A 19,202-nucleotide genomic window follows, 5' to 3' on the forward strand; every position below is an offset into this window, starting at 1 on the left:
ATGCACATTGTTTCTGAAAAGCATTTTTGGGAACTACCTTAACCTGTTTATTTCAAACCCACTAATACACTCATACAGAAACTCGTTTACTCACAGGATCAGGCACCAAAACCAAACAGCTACTACACCGAAGAATGGCCCAGCACAGATGGAACAACACATCAGGCCCAGTTTCAGTTTCACAATCTACTATATGGATTTTGAATTTCAGTTTGTAACAACAAAATTGTCAATTATTACTTAATCTGCTAGATAATTAGCTATTCATTAACATCATCTTACTTACGGCAGATACTGGGAGTTCTCCATGTTATGCAAATGCCAACTTGGTTACAGGATTCTGCATAGGCAGCCACAGCAGTGCAGAAACATTCACAGTCTCCACCGGTGTCACAGGCACAGGAGTCAAACACACACGCCTCAAAGTATGGTGCAGGGTCCACCTACAAACAGATGTATAAGAACACACTCATGTAGGGTTTGAGTAAACTGCTTAGGAACAGCCAGACATTAATTACTTTTTAAATAAAGCTTTTGTGACAGGGCATAACCAGATCAGAGAATATGACACATTATCAAACATTACACAATTAAAATCCTGCATTAATATTGTCAAACTAAAGTTAGCTAAAATAATATTCTTCAAGATATAAGTATAAGTTCAGTGTACTGCAAAAATCACTACTTAGAAATCCATTTTCCCTCCTGCTTAAACAACAGCTGTAATAGATATACTGTGGTCAATTTCAGGTTTGTGACCAATGTGTGATCTTAGGTTTTAAAGTAATTTTCAAATACTCTTCATTCTATCACACAACATCTGCTTCCGTGTTGACCAGTGTAAGTTCCTCAACAAGCTGCAGCCGTAGAAGCAAGTGAATGGAATAATCAGGAAAAGAAATTCCAGCCCCCCAAAGCTCTCACATACACTGCAGCTACTTGTATTCTTATTGTATTTTAGGTCAGTGCTGGAGGATGTCCACTGACTCAGCACTGCATCAATAGGTACAGCTGCTTTCAGGTAAAACAGAAGAAAGATTTCGATTTTAACAGCAACCTACAGTGGAGTGGCAGGCAGAGAACACGTCACTCTGTATTATGCTGCACTGCTTTTGGGCCCACGACTGTCTGAACGGTGTATCTATACAGGGGTTGGAGATGTTCTGAGCATCAGGGCAGCTGGGTGAATCCTTCCAGCTGTTGCCAAACACCAATGGATTCACAACCACAGCATGTGACCTTGTAGTAAAGTCATTATTTGCATTGTCATCATAGTTGCCACACAGTCCACACACATGACCCTGAAAAAAAAAACTTCTGATATTATTGTTGTTTAATGGATGTCTTACTTCTGTTTATTTAAATATTGATATATTGCTTGATAATTTATCACAGTAAGGGTATTAGGGTGCAGCGTCACCTTATAAACTGAGCTGAGCTTAATAAATAAGCTGGTTTTCCTGTCCCATATGAGAACAAGTCCATTGTTGACCTCAATAACCAGGTAAATACCCATAGTCCTATACTGGAATGGAACAGCTTCCTCACTTCCACTTGACACGAGTTTGTAGCCTCCATCCATTAGAATCAGATCTGCACCCTGTAGAAAACAACATGTCAGTCATGGATTGTTAATGAACTTAACCTACAAATATATATATATATATATATATATATATATTATTAGGGGGATTCGAACCGGGAACCCCCCACATGCAAGTCCTGTGACTGATTGAGCTATCCAGCGAGCATAGAATAAACCGGCTGTTCGCAACACAACCTGCGAAAGTGTACTCTCAATGGCAGGGTAATAACAACAGAGCAGACCCACCAAGGCTGGAAACTGAACAGTACTGGAAAGGGATATGGGAGAGGGAGGCATCACACAACAGTGATGCACAGTGGCTGGTGGATCTGAGAGAAGACCACAGCAACCTCCCTGAACAGAATCCAGTGACTATCACAGTGGCAGACATCAAACAAAGAGTCTCAGGTATGAAAAACTGGACAGCACCTGGCCCTGACATGATCCACGCCTACTGGCTAAAGAAGCTCACTGCAATCCATGAGCGCCTGGCAGCACAAATGAACCAGCTGCTAAGGGATAGGACCCACCCTGAATGGCTAACCGAAGGGGCGAACAATCCTGATAATGAAGGATCCCTCAAAGGGTGCAGTCCCATCCAACTACCGGCCAATAACCTGCCTCTCCACAACATGGAAGCTCATGTCAGGCATCATCGCCGCTAAGATAAGTGGGCACATGGGTCAATACATGAGCGAAGCACAGACATTGGTAAGTATACCAGAGGAGCCAAAACACCAACTCCTGGTTGACAGAACAGTTGCCCAAGACTGCAGAGTGCGACACACCAACCTGTGCACAGCCTGGATCCAACTACAAGAAAGCCTGATAATTCAATGCCACACACGTGGATCAACTGAATGCTTGGAGCTGTACAACATCAATAGAGCTCTAAGGGCCTTCATTGCAAACTCAATGAGATTGTGGAGAACCACCCATGAAGCCAATGGGAAGCCACTTGCCCAAGTATCCATCAAATGTGGCATTATACCAAGGAGGTGGCACTGTCCCCACTGCTGTTCTGCATAGGTCTGAACCCCCTCAGCCAAATAATAAACAAAACTGGCTATAGATACCGACTCCGGGAACGGGGCCACCATAAGTCACCTTCTTCTACATGGATGAATCAAGCTGTACCCCAAAGAATGAGCGAGACATCGACTCACTGATCCCCACCACCAGGATCTACAGCTTCGGACATTGGGATGTCATTCGGACTCGAGAACTGTGAGAAGGATGGTGACAAAGAGAGGCAAGGTTATCACACAGAAGGGGTCTCACTCCCAGAAGGAACAATAGCAGACATTGAGGACAGTTACAAGTACCTTGGAATACCACAGGCAAACGGCAACCTTGAACAGGCAACAAGGAATGCGGCAACAGCCAAATACCTCCAACGAGTAAGGCAAGTCCTAAGAAGCCAGCTCAATGGCAAGAACAAATCCCGGGCAATAAACAGCTACGCCCTGCCAGTGATCAGATACCCTGCGGGAATAATAAGGTGGCCAAAGGAACAGATACAAACCACAGATGTGCTGAGTGAATATCTCAGGCAGTGGAGAACAGAGGATGAGATGCTAGAAGAGGGACCATCATGGGAGGACAAGCCCTTACACGGGATGTACCACCGGAACATAACTGAAGTGGCTGATCTCAACAAATCCTACCAATGGCTTGAAAGGGCTGGGCTGAAGGACAGCACAGAGGCACTCATCCTGGCTGCACAGGAGCAGGCCCTGAGCACCAGAGCCATAGAGGCCCAGATCTACCACACCAGACAAGACCCAAGGTGTAGACTGTGCAAAGAGGCCCCTGAGACGGTCCAGCACATAACTGCAGATGCTGGCAGGGAAAGCATATATGGAACGCCATAACCAAGTGGCTGGCATAGTATACAGGAACATCTGCGCAGAGTATGGACTGGAAACCCCAAGGTCAAAGTGGGAAACACCTCCCAAGGTGGTAGAGAACGGGCGAGCCAAGATCCTGTGGGACTTCCAGATACAGACAGACAGAATGGTAATGGCGAACCAACCAGACATTGTGGTGGTGGACAAAGAACAGAGGAAAGCCGTAGTGGTGGATGTGGCAATACCAAGCGATGACAACATCAGGAAAAAGGAACATGAGAAACTAGAGAAATACCAAGGGCTCAGAGAAGAACTGGAGAAGGCTTGGAATGTGAAGGCCACAGTGGTGCCTGTGGTGATTGGAGCACTGGGGGCAGTGACCCCCAAATTGGAGGAATGGCTACAACAGATCCCTGGAATAACATCCGACATCTCAGTCCAGAAAAGTGCAGTCCTAGGAACAGCAAGGATACTGCGCAGAACCCTCAAGCTTCCTGGCCTCTGGTAGAGGACCCGAGCTTGGAAAGTGGATGAGAGACCACCCGCGTGGGGTGAGAAGGGAGTTTTTTTTTACATCCATAAATATATACTCAACAAGCAATCTTGTTGCTTGTTGAGTATATGTTTATTTATGTGAATTTCTATAATATTGGCTGTACTTCTGAATTTTTTCCCTCATGCCTACCCCAACAGAGATTGTAATGGTCTTGGAGCAAGTTGTTCCTGTGGTTCCACATGGGACATTCTCAGTGATAACTCTGAAAGTTCCATTACTGTGAGCACTGCCGCAGTAGTCCTGAAGAAGAACAAAAGCAGACACAGCCAATGCATATCTGTGGTTAGAGTTTTACAGATGAAAGAAAAAGTAAGAGGAGAGGTTTGTTTGTAAAAGTTCCATTAATTCACCCATTAACTGTTTATTATACCTGAAGGAGGATGTATTCACAGTTGCCATCAAAGTTGAAGCGTTTCTGATCAAACGTCATGTAGTGTCCAGCCCCATAGACTGAGCAGGTTCCATCACACTCATTAGTGGTGCACTTCCACTTCCTCTCTATACAAGTACTGTAAACGGCCACAGATTAAATACCACTGGGCATACAATAAAAGACAGACTTGCAGTTTAGTTAGTGAAGGCTGTGGAACACCACAAAATGCACTTGTCAACTTTTCAGCTCTTGACTTGTGATTGACCTACCAGGTGTTGCAGTCCACCTTGGTGGCCTCTCCTGGCTGGTAAGAGATGCCGTTGTGAACACAGGGACAGTCCTCTGGCTTGATGCAGCTTCCTTTACTGTCAGATACCATCTCAGATGGACACATGCAGCCAGATGTGCACCCTGTGGTTACCTGGAGAAACGGAAATTCGGAATCACCTCTGAACATCAGATTTGTGTTTAAGATATGCTGTGACGTTCTTGTATTTTGAAAAGATTACTCACACAGGTCATGTCTAACGTGTTGCAACTCTTTTCACACTCAGTTCCCTTTGAAGCTGGACCATTAGCTGAACAATTGAAGAACACCATTGGGGGAGAACACGCTGCTGAGAAAATAAATCTAGAATTAGAATTAGTGCATTTCTTGGCCCAGATTTGCAGCAGTACAGAACTGTATACAACAATGAATGAAACATGTGTTTTATAGAAAGTGAAAGTTTATTTTAGTTTGTGACTAGGTCTTAGTCTTTCCTACCTAAATATCAAAAAAGTCACCTGAGTTGTCTGGTAGAGTTAAGAAATTGGCACTTAATCACTTTAGTATTGTATTTATATGACACTACTTACATGGCTCTACAACAAACTCTCCAATGCAGTTCAGTTTGCCTTCTATACAGGTGCTGGTGTAAAAAAGATACAACACTAAGTCAAGTTAAATAATTAACATGCGCTATTGCCTGGTAAAGAATAAAAGGGTTCAAGATTCTAAAAGAAGATTAAACATATACAGGACATTGTTGGACTTTGTAAGTCCCATTACTTTCCTCAATTGCAACTACAAAAGGCAATATTTTTTTATTCAAATACAAAAATATGTAACTTTCATGTTCATTTAATTTATTTTAATATTTTTGCATAAAAAACTAAATTGTATGCAGTACTCCAATGTACAATATACTCAATAAAAACAGCAACAATAACAATAACAAAAATAATTATCTCCATACCACATAACGCCTTCCTTGTTGACAACCTGTCCGGGCGGCACCACGGTGCCTTTGTCATAACAGGAACAGCCCTTTAATGTGACACATTTACCAGACTCATCTAAAAAGGTTCCCTCTGCACAGACGCAGCCATCAACAGGTGGGAAAGTGAAGTGACAGCTGGCATCAGTGTTGCTGAGGCAGCGACAGGTGCGACTGTTGGATGTGATCTTGTAGGAGTAGACCATGTTGCTGGGGCATGAGTTGGCATATTTCTCTACAGGTATCACACCACAATATCAGTCAAAAGAACTAAGGGAACAACTTCAACATGCAGGACATTCACAAGCCTTCAAAAAAAACAATTTAAAATGCAAATAACTCAAAGCAAAAGAGGAGTCAGTATTTTTAAACAGTTAAAGAACAGAACAAATAACGTATAACTGTAAATAGAAGTGTTTAAACATAAACATTTCTCTGTATAGGATTATATAAATATGCTCTGGCAAACACTTGAAGAATTGACTTCAGGTCTACTCACCACAGACTGTCCTCCTCCAATTATGAATCATGATTCCTGCAGCTGCACAAGCATGGACATAGGAGGAAACTGCAGCACACATGCAGTCCTCACTTCTCTCACAGTTACAGCTATCATACATGCAGTTCTGTGTGAAAGCAAATAAAGAAGCATCATTATGTGGGCATAAACCACACACAACTAAACTTAGTAGCTATGAACTCCTACTGTACCTCTTTGTAAGGCTCAGCATTGATTTCTGAGTGACAGGAGGCAAACACTCCCTGAGGATCACTCAGCATGGAGCACCAATGTTGTGCATACTTCTCTGTCATCCACACAAACACAAATCACTTATTCCAGACATATTGATACAGAACACTCAAAAGCATGAAAATCACCCAACACCTACCATTATCTAGACTCAGACTGCAGGGTTTCTCAAAGTTGTTCCTAACATCTTGGCAGCCAGCATGTGTCTTCCAGCTGTTGACAAAACCAGCTGCTGTGGCATCTGGAACACCACTGAGCTTAAGAAAATCATCCGCTTGGTTCATGTTGAAGTTTCCACACAGGCCTGCAGGGATGCAACTCTACATTAATGCAAACCCATCAATGAGCTGGACGCCAATAAGTGTCGCATTTAGTTAGCTCATTAGAGGAGGGACACTGTGTAAAGAAGTTTAAAGGACATTTCCTCCAGTGGTATTCGTGTATGCCATATGTTAACAATATCTTAAATTAATCTCTTATAGATTATAATATATGTGGAATGCACAGCACAGACATATGACCAATAATACTGATTTATTGTAGTGCACAAACCACAGGTCTTGTCCTTGTAGTTACTGGTCACTGTTATGTAAAGCTGCATGACTGGCTGGAGTTGTACTTCCAACAAAACACCAACCGAGGTCTGGACTAGAAGGTAGAATGAGGAGGCCCAGAAGGCAGAGATCCCAGCTGAGGGTTCAGAAAAAGATTTGGAAAATTAAATGTGTCAAACATGTGGGTGAGACCCTGGTACAAAAAATATTTCTATACAATATATTATTTTTTCTCTGCCCTTCAGGATCAAAGCATCATAGATAAGGCATCTCAAATTTGTCAGTAAATTCTTCCAACATATCCCTACATGTAAATCACAGAATAATCAGTTCATGTTACATCTAGTGAGCAATAGCAAACTGTAAAATTAACAAAACAAATACTACAATAATACAGTAACAATTGTATGGAGTCCAACGTTAAACTGGTGTTTCTATCAGAAGTTCATGTACATAACATGTTAGCTAACAGACTATTGGCAATGCCATGCTATGTTATAATGCAGCTGGAGTTAAGGTGGGTATATTCTAGTAACGTCACCGTTGTGACTCTGTGTGATCATTTATCAGACCACAATAAATACGTTTACTTTAACAATGGTTTTAAAAAGGCTGATATGTAATGCAGTTGTTAGACAGGCTTAGATTTCAGTCCAGGATCTTGGTGCTTGGTGCCCACAGTTTACTGTGTAAAAGACAAGTGCTTAACTTGTGTTTTGTGTCGTGTTTTTTATGAACGGTCAGGAGCGTCTTGTTCCTTTACTGAAGCAGTAGTTACCTGCCGGCAGGCATAAGTAAGCTGTGGGTGAAGCAAAGCAGAGTCAGAGCAGTGTAGGTCTCAGCTCACGGTTGAAAGTAAATGCTGCGAACTAAATAAACAATTACAATTTCGCAGACCAAGCTTTGTGCCCGTGTCTTTGGTATCGGTGACATCTTGAGAGATTCTGCAGCAACAAAGGACATCTGTCTCCTTGTAGGCCGGTGTTGATCAGCAAAAAGCACTGTGATTCTGCACTGAAATCCAAGCCTGTCTAACAACTGCATTACATATCAGGCTGTTTAAAAGCATTGTTAAAGTATGTTCTCACCTAAAGCAAACATGTTTATTGTGCTCTGATAAATAATCACACAGAGTCACAATGGCAACATACCCACCTTAACTCAAACTGCGTCATCGTCACACTTCATACATATGAATATGAGCCGTCATGTCTGTCTCATCATTAAATATAATTTAGGTTATCAGTCAGTGGACTAGCTTGTTGCTGTGTACTGCTTGTAGAGCTTTCAGGATCTGATGTGCACAAACGCACAAATCTAATCTGATGCTAATTTAACTCCAAACAACAGTCAAAATGTCACTTTAGCACCGGGTCACCATGTCAGGTGAGATGATTACTGCAGAATAGTGTGTCACTTACCAGCTGAAAAGGGTAACTGGGCATAGATGCCATTCACAAACAACTTGCCATTGGGCTGGATGGTGATCACCTTTACATGAAAGAGGACAAGGAGTTATTATTGAGGTCTTTAAAAATTGGAAGTGTCAAAGAAAAAGTACGCTATATAGAATCAACAGGTGGCATTGCTATCAGACAAGTCTGAATGGTAGGACAGGTAACCTGAATTTGTCCTGCTGGTACTCCAAGTCTCTCTGCTGATCACCTTGATCCATTGCATCAGTTGGCTCATCTAGCTGTATATAGACTGAACAGACTGGATCTAGGTGATCAGTAGGGGCTGGAGTAGGAAGAGGTGGAAAACCAGCAAGAGAGTGGCTCCAGTTTGACCCCCCTGCTCTTGTCTGAACAGAGTCAGACTGTGGGAGCTGAGACAAAAAGTGCTCTACATGACAATATTCAGTGGAAAGCAATGTCCCCGTCAGAGGAGCCTCATGGCCCCAAACTAAAACAAAACACAAGATTGTCCTCCTCCAACAAAACACACACACAGATGAAAACCAGACAGCAAGAGACTTAGACGGGAGACTTAGAACCTACTCAAAATGGCTTCCAGATACAAGGTATTCTGAGAATAAACTCGAGTAGGACTTACTAGATACAGTAAATACTTAAAGAAGCACATCTCGGAGATAGTTTCTATGACGTGTTTGGTAATGCATGAAGCCTTGCCAGTAGAAACACGCACAACATGACTGGTTCCGGAATTGGTTCGAGATTTTTGTGATTTGTAGCTTGTGAATTGTAAAGGTAGTCAGAGATGAAGCCAAAGAAAGAGATGGAGCCAAAGAAAGATTTCCCCCAATTTTGTATTGAATTTCTGCCAGCATGGTTTGTGTGATAATTAGGTACAATTCTTCTTTTCTTCTGTTCTTATTTGTTGGTTTATTGATTAAGTCTACTATTGGCAGACTGAAAAATGCCAGCATGTGTGCACCCCTGCATCCTCTGTGCATTTTATTCTCTACAGCAGATGAAATAATAGTAATTGAACATTGGGAAAATGAATCCCTGCATTTTTGCCCATCACCTGAGGGGAGCAGTGGGCTACCGCAGTGCGGCACCCAGTGAAGTGTCTTACTCAAGGACACACTTGGTGGTCTGGTGGGGCTTAGAACCTTGGACCTTCCACTCCCCAAGCCCCACCCCAAAACTAAAACCTGATAAAAGTATTGTTCTCCTCCTTGAACCGCCTCCTTATCGTGGTGGAGGAGTTTGTGTGCCCGAATGACCCCGGGAACTATGTTGTCGGGGGCTAAATGCCCCTGGTAGGGTCTCCCAAGGCAAACAGGTCCTGGGCGACGGGCCAGACTAAGAGCAGTTCACAAACCCCTTATGAGAAGCAGACAATCAAGGACCGAGACATCGCCCGGTATGGCGCAGACAGGGCCCCACTCTGGAGCCAGGCCCGGGGGTTGAGGCTTGTATGTGAGCGCCTGGTGGCCGGGCCCCATGGGAATAGTCACAGCCCGAAAGATCGATATGGGACCATCCTCACGTGGACCCACCATCCGCAGGAGGAATTGGATTGGGCAGCAGTCGAGCCTAGACGACCCAATCCCTGAAAAACCAATCTGGCTATTGGGACATGGAATGTCACATCACTGGGGGGGAAGGAACCTGAGCTTGTGCAGGAGGTCGAGCGGTACCTGCTAGAAATAGTCGGGCTCACCTCCACACACAGCCTGGGCTCTGGAACCCAACTCCTTGAGAGGGGCTGGACCATTTTCTACTCTGGAGTTGCCTGCGGTGAGAGGGGGCGGACTGGTGTGGGCTTGCTCATAGCTCTCCAGCTTAGTCGCCATGTGTCGGAGTTTTCCCCGGTGGACGAGAGGGTCGCTTCCCTGTGCCTTCGAGTGGGGGATAGGTCACTCACTGTCATTTGTCGGGCCGAACGGTAGTGTGGTGTACCTGGCCTTCTTGGGGTCCCTGGAGGGAGTGTTGGAAAGCGCTCCAACTAGGGACCCCATCGTTCTCATGGGTGATTTCAATGCCCACCTGGGTAACAAAAGTGATACCTGGAGAGGCGTGATTGGGAGGAACGGCCTCCCTGATCTGAACCTGAATGGTGTTATGTTATTGGACTTCTGTGCTAGGCACAGTTTGGCCATAACAAACACCATGTTCGAACATAAAGGTGTCCATCGGTGCACGTGGCACCAGCACACCCTAGGCCGGAGGTCGATGATAGACTTTGTAGTCGTTTCACCTGACCTTCGGCCATATGTTTTGGACACTCGGGTGAAGAGAGGGGCTGAGCTGTCAACTGATCACCACCTGGTGGTGAGTAGGATCCGCTGGCAGAGAAGGAGGCTGGAACGACTTGGCAGGCCCAAACGTATTGTGAGGGTCTGTTGGGAACGCCTGGCTGAACCCTCTGTCAGACGGACCTTTAACTCACACCTCCGGGAGAGCTTCGACCAGATTCCGAGGGAAGCTGGAGACATAGAGTCAGAGTGGAACATGTTCTCCGCCTCCATTGTCAACTCGGCCGTTCGGAGCTGTGGGCGCATGGTCTCCGGTGCTTGTCGTGGTGGTAATCCCTGAACCTGGTGATGGACGCTGGAGGTAAGGGACGCCATCAAGCTGAAGATGAAGCTGAAGGTCTGGTTGACCTGTGGGACTCCTGAGGCAGCTGATGGGTACCTGCAGGCCAAGCGTGCTGCAGCCTGTGCCGTTACGGAGGCAAAAACTCAGGTCTGGGAAGAGTTCGTGGAGGCCATGGAGGAGGACTATCACTCTGCCTCAAAGAGATTCTGGCAAACCGTTTGGCGCCTCAGGAGGGGGAAGCAGTCCTTTACCAACTCTGTTTTCAGTGGAGGTGGGGAGCTGTTGACCTTAACTGGGGATGTTATTGGACGGTAGAAGGAGTACTTTGAGGATCCCCTCAACCCCTTCGACATGCCTTCTGCTGAGGAAGCAGAGGCAGGTGACTCAGAGGCGGACTCGCCCATCACCCAGGCTGAGGTCACTGAGGTAGTTAGTAAGCTCCTCGGTGGCAGAGCAGCGGGGGTGGATGAGATCCGTCCTGAGTACCTCAAGACTCTGGATGTTGTGGGGCTGTCTTGGGTGAGACGCCTCTGCAACATCGCGTGGACGAGGGGGACAGTTCCTCTGGACTGGACAACCTGGGTGGTTGTCCCTCTTCATAAAAAGGGGGCAGGAGAGTGCGTTCCAACTATAGGGGGATCACACTTCTTAGCCTCCCTGGGAAAGTCTATGCCAGGGTACTGGAGAGGAGAATTTGTCCGATAGTCGAACCTCGGATACAGGAGGAACAATGTGGTTTTCGGCCTGGTCGTGGAACGCTGGAGCAGCTTTATACCCTCAGCAGGGTGCTTGAGGGTTTGTGGGAGTTTGCCCAACCAGTTTACATGTGCTTTGTGGATCTGGAGAAGGCATTCGACCGCATTGCTCGTGACATCCTGTGGGGGGTGTTCCGGGAGTATGGAGTCCAGGGCTCTTTGCTAAGGGCTGTTCGGTCTCTTTACCACCGCAGTAGGAGCTTTGTTCGCATCGCCAGCAGTAAGTCAGACCTGTTCCCGGTGCATGTTGGACTTCACCAGGGCTGCCCTTTGTCACCGGTTCTGTTCAACATTTTTATGGACAGAATTTCTAGGCGCAGCCAGGGCCGGAGGGGGTATGGTTTGGGGACCACAGGATAGCATCCCTGCTATTTGCAGATGATGTTGTCCTGTTGGCTTCATCGGGCCAGGACCTCCAGCGTGCGCTGATGCGGTTTGCAGCTGAGTGTGAAGCGGCTGGGATGAGAATCAGTTCCTCCAAATCTGAGGTCATGGTTCTGGACCAAGTTCAAGTATCTTGGGGTTTTGTTCACAAGTGAGGGAAGGAAGGAGCGTGAGTTTGACAGACGGAACGGTGAAGCGGCTGCAGTAATCGGGTCGGTGTATCGGTCCGTCGTGGTGAAGAGGGAGCTGAGATGAAAGGCAAAGCTCTAAATTTACCGGTCATTCTACGTTCCTACCCTCACCTATGGTCATGTGCTTTGGGTCATGACCGAAAGGGCAAGGTCACAGATACGAGCAGCTGAAATGAGCTTCCTTCATAGGGTGGCTGGGCGCTCCTTTAGAGATAAGGTGAGGAGCTCCCTCACCCGAGAAGACCTCGGAGTAGAGTCGCTGCTCCTCCACATCGAGAGGAGCCAGTTGAGGTGGCTCTGGCATCTAGTTCAGATGCCTCCTGGATGCCTCCCTGGGGAGGTGTTCCGGGCATGTTCCACCGGTAGGAGGCCCCGAGGAAGACCCAGGACACGCTGGAGAGACTATGTCTCTCGGCTGGCCTGGGAACGTCTTGGGGTCCCACCAGAAGAGCTGGAGGAAGTGTCCAGGGAGAAGGAAGTCGGAAACTCTCTGCTTAGATTGCTGCCCCCGAGACCCGGCCCCGGATAAGCGGATGAAAATGGGTGGATGGAAGTATCGTTCAAGTTACAAAATCATGTTGACCTTACACCCTATTTTATTATTTTTATATTTTATTTTTTATGTGTAACCATTATGTCAATGTCAACCAATGTCATTCCATTCAAGTGTTAACATTTACAGTGCAGTGCAGTGAATTAATGTACTGTATAATATACAGGCCCCTCAGACATCTACTAACATTTTGTTACAGTTTGTTAAAAGTTCTAATTCTATTGTAATAGCTTGACCTTTATTCTGTCCACTAGATTGACTAGTGGAGCAAATGAGTGAACCAATTAAATGGAAAAGCTTCAGTGCTTCACCTTGTCGTCGCCACTCTGTGGCATAGATATACTCCTCCTCCTGGGTCACCTCATTATTGAAACTATAGATGCTTTAATTGTTTGTTTAATGCTATTAAATGCAAATATCTTATTCTTTACAAATTGCAGATTTTCTGAAAAATCCTTTTAGGTGACAAGCCAAAAATATTTTTGAAGTGCCATGAAGTACAGTGTATATGTAAATATGTTATTCTAAGAGCTTGTGTTTGTGTGTTTCACTCACGTTAGCCCCTCCAGAGAGTCCTACGGTAACAGACTTGAGGCAAGTTTCACTCTCAGTCAGTCCACACTGCACCAGTTCTCCCTGTACCACAAACTGAGATCCACTGCAGTCCTACAAATACAACCACAAAACCATTGAAGGCAGAGTAGACATTAATGTGGTGACATACTAGTCCTACAGTAGCATCCGTAGTAGTAGCTTAACATAACAGAGTTTCTCAGTATATAGTATAGTTTCTCCACTTAATACTATACTATATAGATTGAATCAAACAATCTTTTCTTAGTATTGCAGCCTGTACTGCACCAGCAGTGACTATAACATAGAAGAAGATCGGTCATGTCCTCCTTCATGGGTGGTGGATAGAAAAGAAATGGGCAACAGGGCAGCATGTCAACATTTGTTGGTGGTGTTGTAACAAATAATTATTATATTCATTAATATAGTCATATCATTTTCCGCTATAATTAGTCTGATGAATGGGATAATACTGAGCTGGTCATCAATGTCTTCGTCCCCCTCGTTAGTGAGAGGATGCAGTCATGATATGCAGTACTTAACCTTAGCCAGAACATAGGAGCAGTCTCCATGGAAGCTGTAGACTTTTCCATCGAAGGTGTGGATGTGAGCTCCTCCCTCCATAGAACACGTTCCTGGGCAGTTCTCCTCCTCACATGTCCACTGGCCGTTCTCACATACACTTTCCACACACAAAACTTTCTTTTAATTGAGATGTTATCCAAACTTAAAGCAGCTGTTGTTTATGTTAGAATTTAATTAGCTAAGATTCAACACATTCAGGGACAGATAGATTAGAAGATTTATTAATCTGACTGTGGAACTATGGGCAAACAAAGACATTTTCCATCATTGTGTATTATACCATGTTTTGCAGTTATTGGTGTAGGTCTCTCCGGGTCCATAGAGCCTGCTGTTGTAACTGCAGGAGCATTTGCTCAGTGGAACACAACCCTTTGCGCTTAGATCATCCAGTATTGTGCCTGAAAGGAGTCATGGCCGTACCATGATGACACATATCCCAACGTTTCTTTTGTTTTTTTATCTGTGTTTGAACTCTGACGTACCTGGGGGGCAGAAGCATCCATCAATGCAGTGGTTGGTACAAGTGAGGCTAGCCTGTGGGTTGGAGCAGGTGTCAGCACAGGGACTCCCACACTCGCTGTATTGCATTTCATAAGGACATGACTTCCCTGTGGAAACACAAACACTTGACTTCCGCATTAAATTATTTAAAGCTACAGTTTTAACCTGGCTCAAGTCCCTGATTCATGGTTCTGTTATGCATTATGTCTATGGATGACATGATTGATTTAGCTCGACTTTTAATTATATAGCATTAAATTTCCCTAAGTCCTGTCAGGCTGAATCAGCCGATCTACCCTGAATTCAGGTAAGGGTTCAACTTCAGACAGACACAAACTGAAGCACACTGAAAACCCAATGATTGTTTAAGAGTAAAAGTAATGTCTTCGGTACTATAGTACGATACTGAAGAAACGAGCCAGTTTATTTCATTTTCAGAATAGATCACTGTTAATTTGCTATTGCTTAATCAGTAACAGTCAAACCACAAACACTTGCTTGTCTCATTTTTTTGTATGATTCTGTGATTTTGGTTTAGCCTAATTGTCAATCTCTAATGTTTCTTATACCCACAACAGAACTCTTGAGTTCGCCAGTTGTCTGGTTGGCCACCAGCATGAACACACTGTCGGGAGAACTCTGACACTGTGTTGCAGAGACAGAAGGGGTCGGCAGCTCCTCCAGTGCCGTTGCCACAGTGGCAGAGGTCTGCGACACAGGCTGAGCTGAAGGAGGCCATGTCTAGCAGACTGTGGCAGCTCCTGAAGGCAGGTCCAGTAAGGATGTGCTCACACAGAGGTTTCTAGAGGTTGGAGTGGCAGAAACAGTTTTTAGTGATAGATTTTAATTCAGACCACAGGGTTGTTGTGGCAAGGGTTTGTCAACTTGAGGATTCAGTCAATGTGTGAGTCCTCACCATGTTATCGCAGCTTTGTGCTTGAGAATCCAGTGTTGAAACAGAGCAGCTTTCCGTAGGACCATTCATTTTCCAGAAATTGGCAAAATCCAAAGCTGATATTTTTACACCTGGTTGGATAATGTAAAAATGATAGTATGTACCTACAGTGGCTTTGTGTTGTCTTTACTTTAAGAAACTTAGGAAGTTACCGTGGCTGTAGAACTCATCATAGATCTGGACCCCGTTGAAATCTCCACAAAGGCCACATGTTTGGTTCTTGTACTTCAGATCTAATTCCACCTAGAAGGAGAAACAATGAGAGCATCAGTTTGGTAATCCCCCGACTGTTTCCACTGTCTCACTGGACTCTCACACACACACACACACACACACACACACACACACACACACACACACACACACACACACACACACACACACACACACACACACACACACACACACACACACACACACACACACACACACACACACACACAAATGTGGTTATATATAATCACTAATCGCACCAGAAATGAATCCTCCTCATTCCAGATTGCGACCAATCCCACATTTGCTTTGATTTTGATGTATGTGGGAGTTTTTTCTACGAGTACGCCAGCTTGACTGAAGGGTAGAATGACTCTGCAAAAACAATAAAAGTCACATCATTCACACTTCACTCATAACCCGGAAGGGGACACTGGGAATAGAGCTGTTAGTAGCAGGGCAGCAATGTCTAAAATGGCAGCAGATGTTACGATTTGCTATTCTGCTTAATGAGATGAGGTAAGTGAATAAATAAAACGTCAGAGAAGCCCACCTGCAGGAATATAAATAATTCATTTACATTCAGCTGAGCACAAATAACACCAGTAGCACATCTTTAGTCCCAAACATGTGTTAGACTCCACCTTAAACAATGGAAAAGGTTTCTATAGTGTAGACCTACACTTTGCCATCAATGACCACAGAGCCTTTGGAGAGTTCCACTATGGAGCCCTGCAGCTTCATGATGATGTGTGTGATGCTGGGATGGCCAACAGTCTCCTGTCGACGTATCTGAATGTTGAAATCATTGTAGCTACTCCTGCATGAAGAGGTCAGGACATAGTTGCAAGTGGAGCGCAACTGGAAGACATCCCCGTCAAAGGTCTTAAAGTGGTAGTTTCCCCATGTACTGCAAACCTGGCCATTGTGTATGGGACTCACACCTACAACCAAGGGTCAGGAAAGCAAACATGTTTAATTTATTTGTTCAAATGAAAGTTCATACCACCTACCGTATGTCAAGCTTTGTACCAAAGGATAAGCTCACCTGTGATTTTTTCAGGAATCTGGGGCATCGACCACAACACATTCACAGCAGACTTTGCTTCTGTTAAAGGGAATCAGTTCTTTATTAAGTCATTATTAAGCAAACTACATTTAAAGAGAACATGTTTGTTATGTGTTTTCATGATGTATGCTACTGTATAATGTACGTACCAATGTGCTGAACAGCTACAATGGCAGACAGCATCAGCCAGAGCAGCCACTTTTGGTCCATAGCCGCTTGCTTCTCTATGGGGCACTGAAGAGCATTGAAGAGAGGCTGATTCATTTATAGCAGAGGCCAAGGTGGTAACTAGCACATAAGGGAGCGGCACTGACTGGACCTGGTGATTCATGGCGGCTGGTACTGCCCTTGTTCCATAGTCCCTCAATCAGCTCCTGTGAAGCACATGATTAAACAGCACCTATGCTTACATCTGAGATGCAGACAAAGTAACACATCAGCTTCACAACCTGACTATTGGTTTTAGATTAGATTAGATTAGATAGGATTTATTAATCCCACAATAAGGGAATTCTTTTGTTCACAGCAGCAAAAAGACAGTAGACAAAAACAAAAACATTAACACAAAAGAAAGAAAAAAACAAGGTATAAGGTGAATTTAAGTAAATTAAGTATTATTATGTAATATATTATGCGCATATTAGCTTCACTATGTAAACCTGACACAGTAGCAACTGAATCAATCCTGAGCTGTGTGGAAATAATGATTGTCATATTATCTATAGTGTGAAAAGATTCAAAAGTTATGAATAAAGTTAAAACTTTATTAGTTCACAAATAATGCTAATCGAGAAAACCTGACTTTGATTATATACAGTACAGTTAACAGTATCAACTGTGGTGATGTGACTGAATCGCATAGAAGGCTGTTGTATGTTTGTCATTTTGGAGAGAAATGATTGGAAATGAAAATGTCTGAGGGACCACAACTGATTAAAAACAATCCAAACCATATGTTTAAGCCAGTGTTTTCATGAAGGAAATGTTTCTTTTAAAACATTATTCAAGGTTCATGTAGATTCCTATAAAGTGTAAGTCAGATATACAGAATAATAGAAGGACCAAACATATGATCCAATATAAGTCAGTGATGTACAAAGAAATGACTGCATTCTATGTTTGACTTTGTTTGTTTGCTTTGCTTAATCAAATTCTGACTCACGTGGTAAAAGTTTAAACCTATTCGAGGTGTGTCCAGAGTTCTTTTGTTTTCTTATCACTTTCATCTTTAGCGATAGTTAAGAAGTTCATTATAGATCCATTAATATTTTATTGTCCACCCAAATGAGATTTTGTGACTTGAGTGGGTCTCGTGTGATGCATGTTCATGGGTGTAGCCTGGTACAGTATCAGCAGCTGTTTTCACCCATGTCGTCCAAATTGTGTTCTTATATAAGAGTGAGTGTAACTCACAACCACAACGACAGTATCTCATCTACAGTATAAAATATAATGTAACAAAAAAGATCAGCAGAAGTAATGAAAAATAGAAACTTAAAAAGTCAAAAGACATTATTTAAATTATTTAATGAAGTTCAAATGTAGCACCCTCAGCAGTTTTAATGCTACATAAATATTCTGTAAGTTACAAATCTATTGGGTTCATTAAATGCCTCGTTATACATCTAATTATATAATTATACAATATAGTAATAATATATAATATAATGAAGGTCCTTCCTTAACCCTTCCATACAGTAAAGACAACACAATATGTCATGCAGTTTCAAATACATTATATATACACACACTCTATTCTCACCCTCCACGGGTAGTCTCTGTGTGTGTGTATGTATATATATATATATATACACACTCTATTCTCACCCTCCGCGGGTGGTCTCATCCACTTTCCAAGCTCGGGTCCTCTACCAGAGGCCAGGAAGCTTGAGGGTTCTGCGCAGTATCCTTGCTGTTCCTAGGACTGCACTTTTCTGGACTGAGATTTCAGATGTTTTTCCAGGGATCTGTTGTAGCCACTCCTCCAGTTTGGGGTCACTGCCCCCAGTGCTCCAATCACCACAGGCACCACTGTGGCCTTCACATTCCAAGCCTTCTCCAGTTCTTCTCTGAGCCCTTGGTATTTCTCTAGTTTCTCATGTTCCTTTTTCCTGATGTTGTCATCGCTTGGTATTGCCACATCCACCACTACGGCTTTCCTCTGCTCTTTATCCACCACCACAATGTCTGGTTGGTTCGCCATTACCATTCTGTCAGTCTGGATCTGGAAGTCCCACAGGATCTTGGCTTGCTCGTTCTCTACCACCTTGGGAGGTGTTTCCCATTTTGACCTTGGGGTTTCCAGTCCATACTCTGCGCAGATGTTCCTGTATACTATGCCAGCCACTTGGTTATGGCGTTCCATGTATGCTTTCCCTGCCAGCATCTTACACCTTGCAGTTATGTGCTGGACTGTCTCAGGGGCCTCTTTGCACAGTCTACACCTCGGGTCTTGTCTGGTGTGGTAGATCTGGGCCTCTATGGC

General features: G+C 44.1%; 1 protein-coding gene across 2 annotated transcripts in view; it reads right to left on the minus strand.

Moving 5' to 3' along the window:
- Positions 1-16,951, minus strand: part of LOC114852141 (mucin-5AC-like) — a 28,846-nt gene extending 11,895 nt beyond the window's left edge. The window contains exons 1-25 of one of the 2 annotated variants that reach the window (XM_055507634.1): positions 16,867-16,951; positions 16,697-16,756; positions 16,331-16,592; positions 15,909-16,023; positions 15,588-15,678; positions 15,397-15,506; positions 15,054-15,282; positions 14,462-14,587; positions 14,260-14,377; positions 13,938-14,076; positions 13,377-13,487; positions 8,350-8,419; positions 6,927-7,064; positions 6,514-6,678; positions 6,335-6,429; positions 6,123-6,249; positions 5,603-5,858; positions 5,223-5,275; positions 4,878-4,978; positions 4,634-4,785; positions 4,362-4,500; positions 4,121-4,231; positions 1,421-1,600; positions 1,062-1,301; positions 287-443 (exon numbers count right to left, since the gene is read on the minus strand). In XM_055507634.1, coding sequence (XP_055363609.1) covers positions 287-443; positions 1,062-1,301; positions 1,421-1,600; positions 4,121-4,231; positions 4,362-4,500; positions 4,634-4,785; positions 4,878-4,978; positions 5,223-5,275; positions 5,603-5,858; positions 6,123-6,249; positions 6,335-6,429; positions 6,514-6,678; positions 6,927-7,064; positions 8,350-8,419; positions 13,377-13,487; positions 13,938-14,076; positions 14,260-14,377; positions 14,462-14,587; positions 15,054-15,282; positions 15,397-15,506; positions 15,588-15,678; positions 15,909-16,023; positions 16,331-16,592; positions 16,697-16,756; positions 16,867-16,927 — 3,406 coding nt within the window. In that variant the 5' untranslated portion in view covers positions 16,928-16,951. Of the gene's footprint in view, positions 1-286; positions 444-1,061; positions 1,302-1,420; positions 1,601-4,120; positions 4,232-4,361; positions 4,501-4,633; positions 4,786-4,877; positions 4,982-5,222; positions 5,276-5,602; positions 5,859-6,122; positions 6,250-6,334; positions 6,430-6,513; positions 6,679-6,926; positions 7,065-8,349; positions 8,420-13,376; positions 13,488-13,937; positions 14,077-14,259; positions 14,378-14,461; positions 14,588-15,053; positions 15,283-15,396; positions 15,507-15,587; positions 15,679-15,908; positions 16,024-16,330; positions 16,593-16,696; positions 16,757-16,866 lie in introns of both variants that reach the window. The other variant, XM_055507632.1, reaches the window with a different exon arrangement.
- Positions 16,952-19,202: the final 2,251 nt, after the last annotated feature.

The sequence above is a fragment of the Betta splendens genome, chromosome 3 (assembly GCF_900634795.4).
Source record: "Betta splendens chromosome 3, fBetSpl5.4, whole genome shotgun sequence".
Classification (NCBI taxonomy): Eukaryota; Metazoa; Chordata; class Actinopteri; order Anabantiformes; family Osphronemidae; genus Betta; species Betta splendens.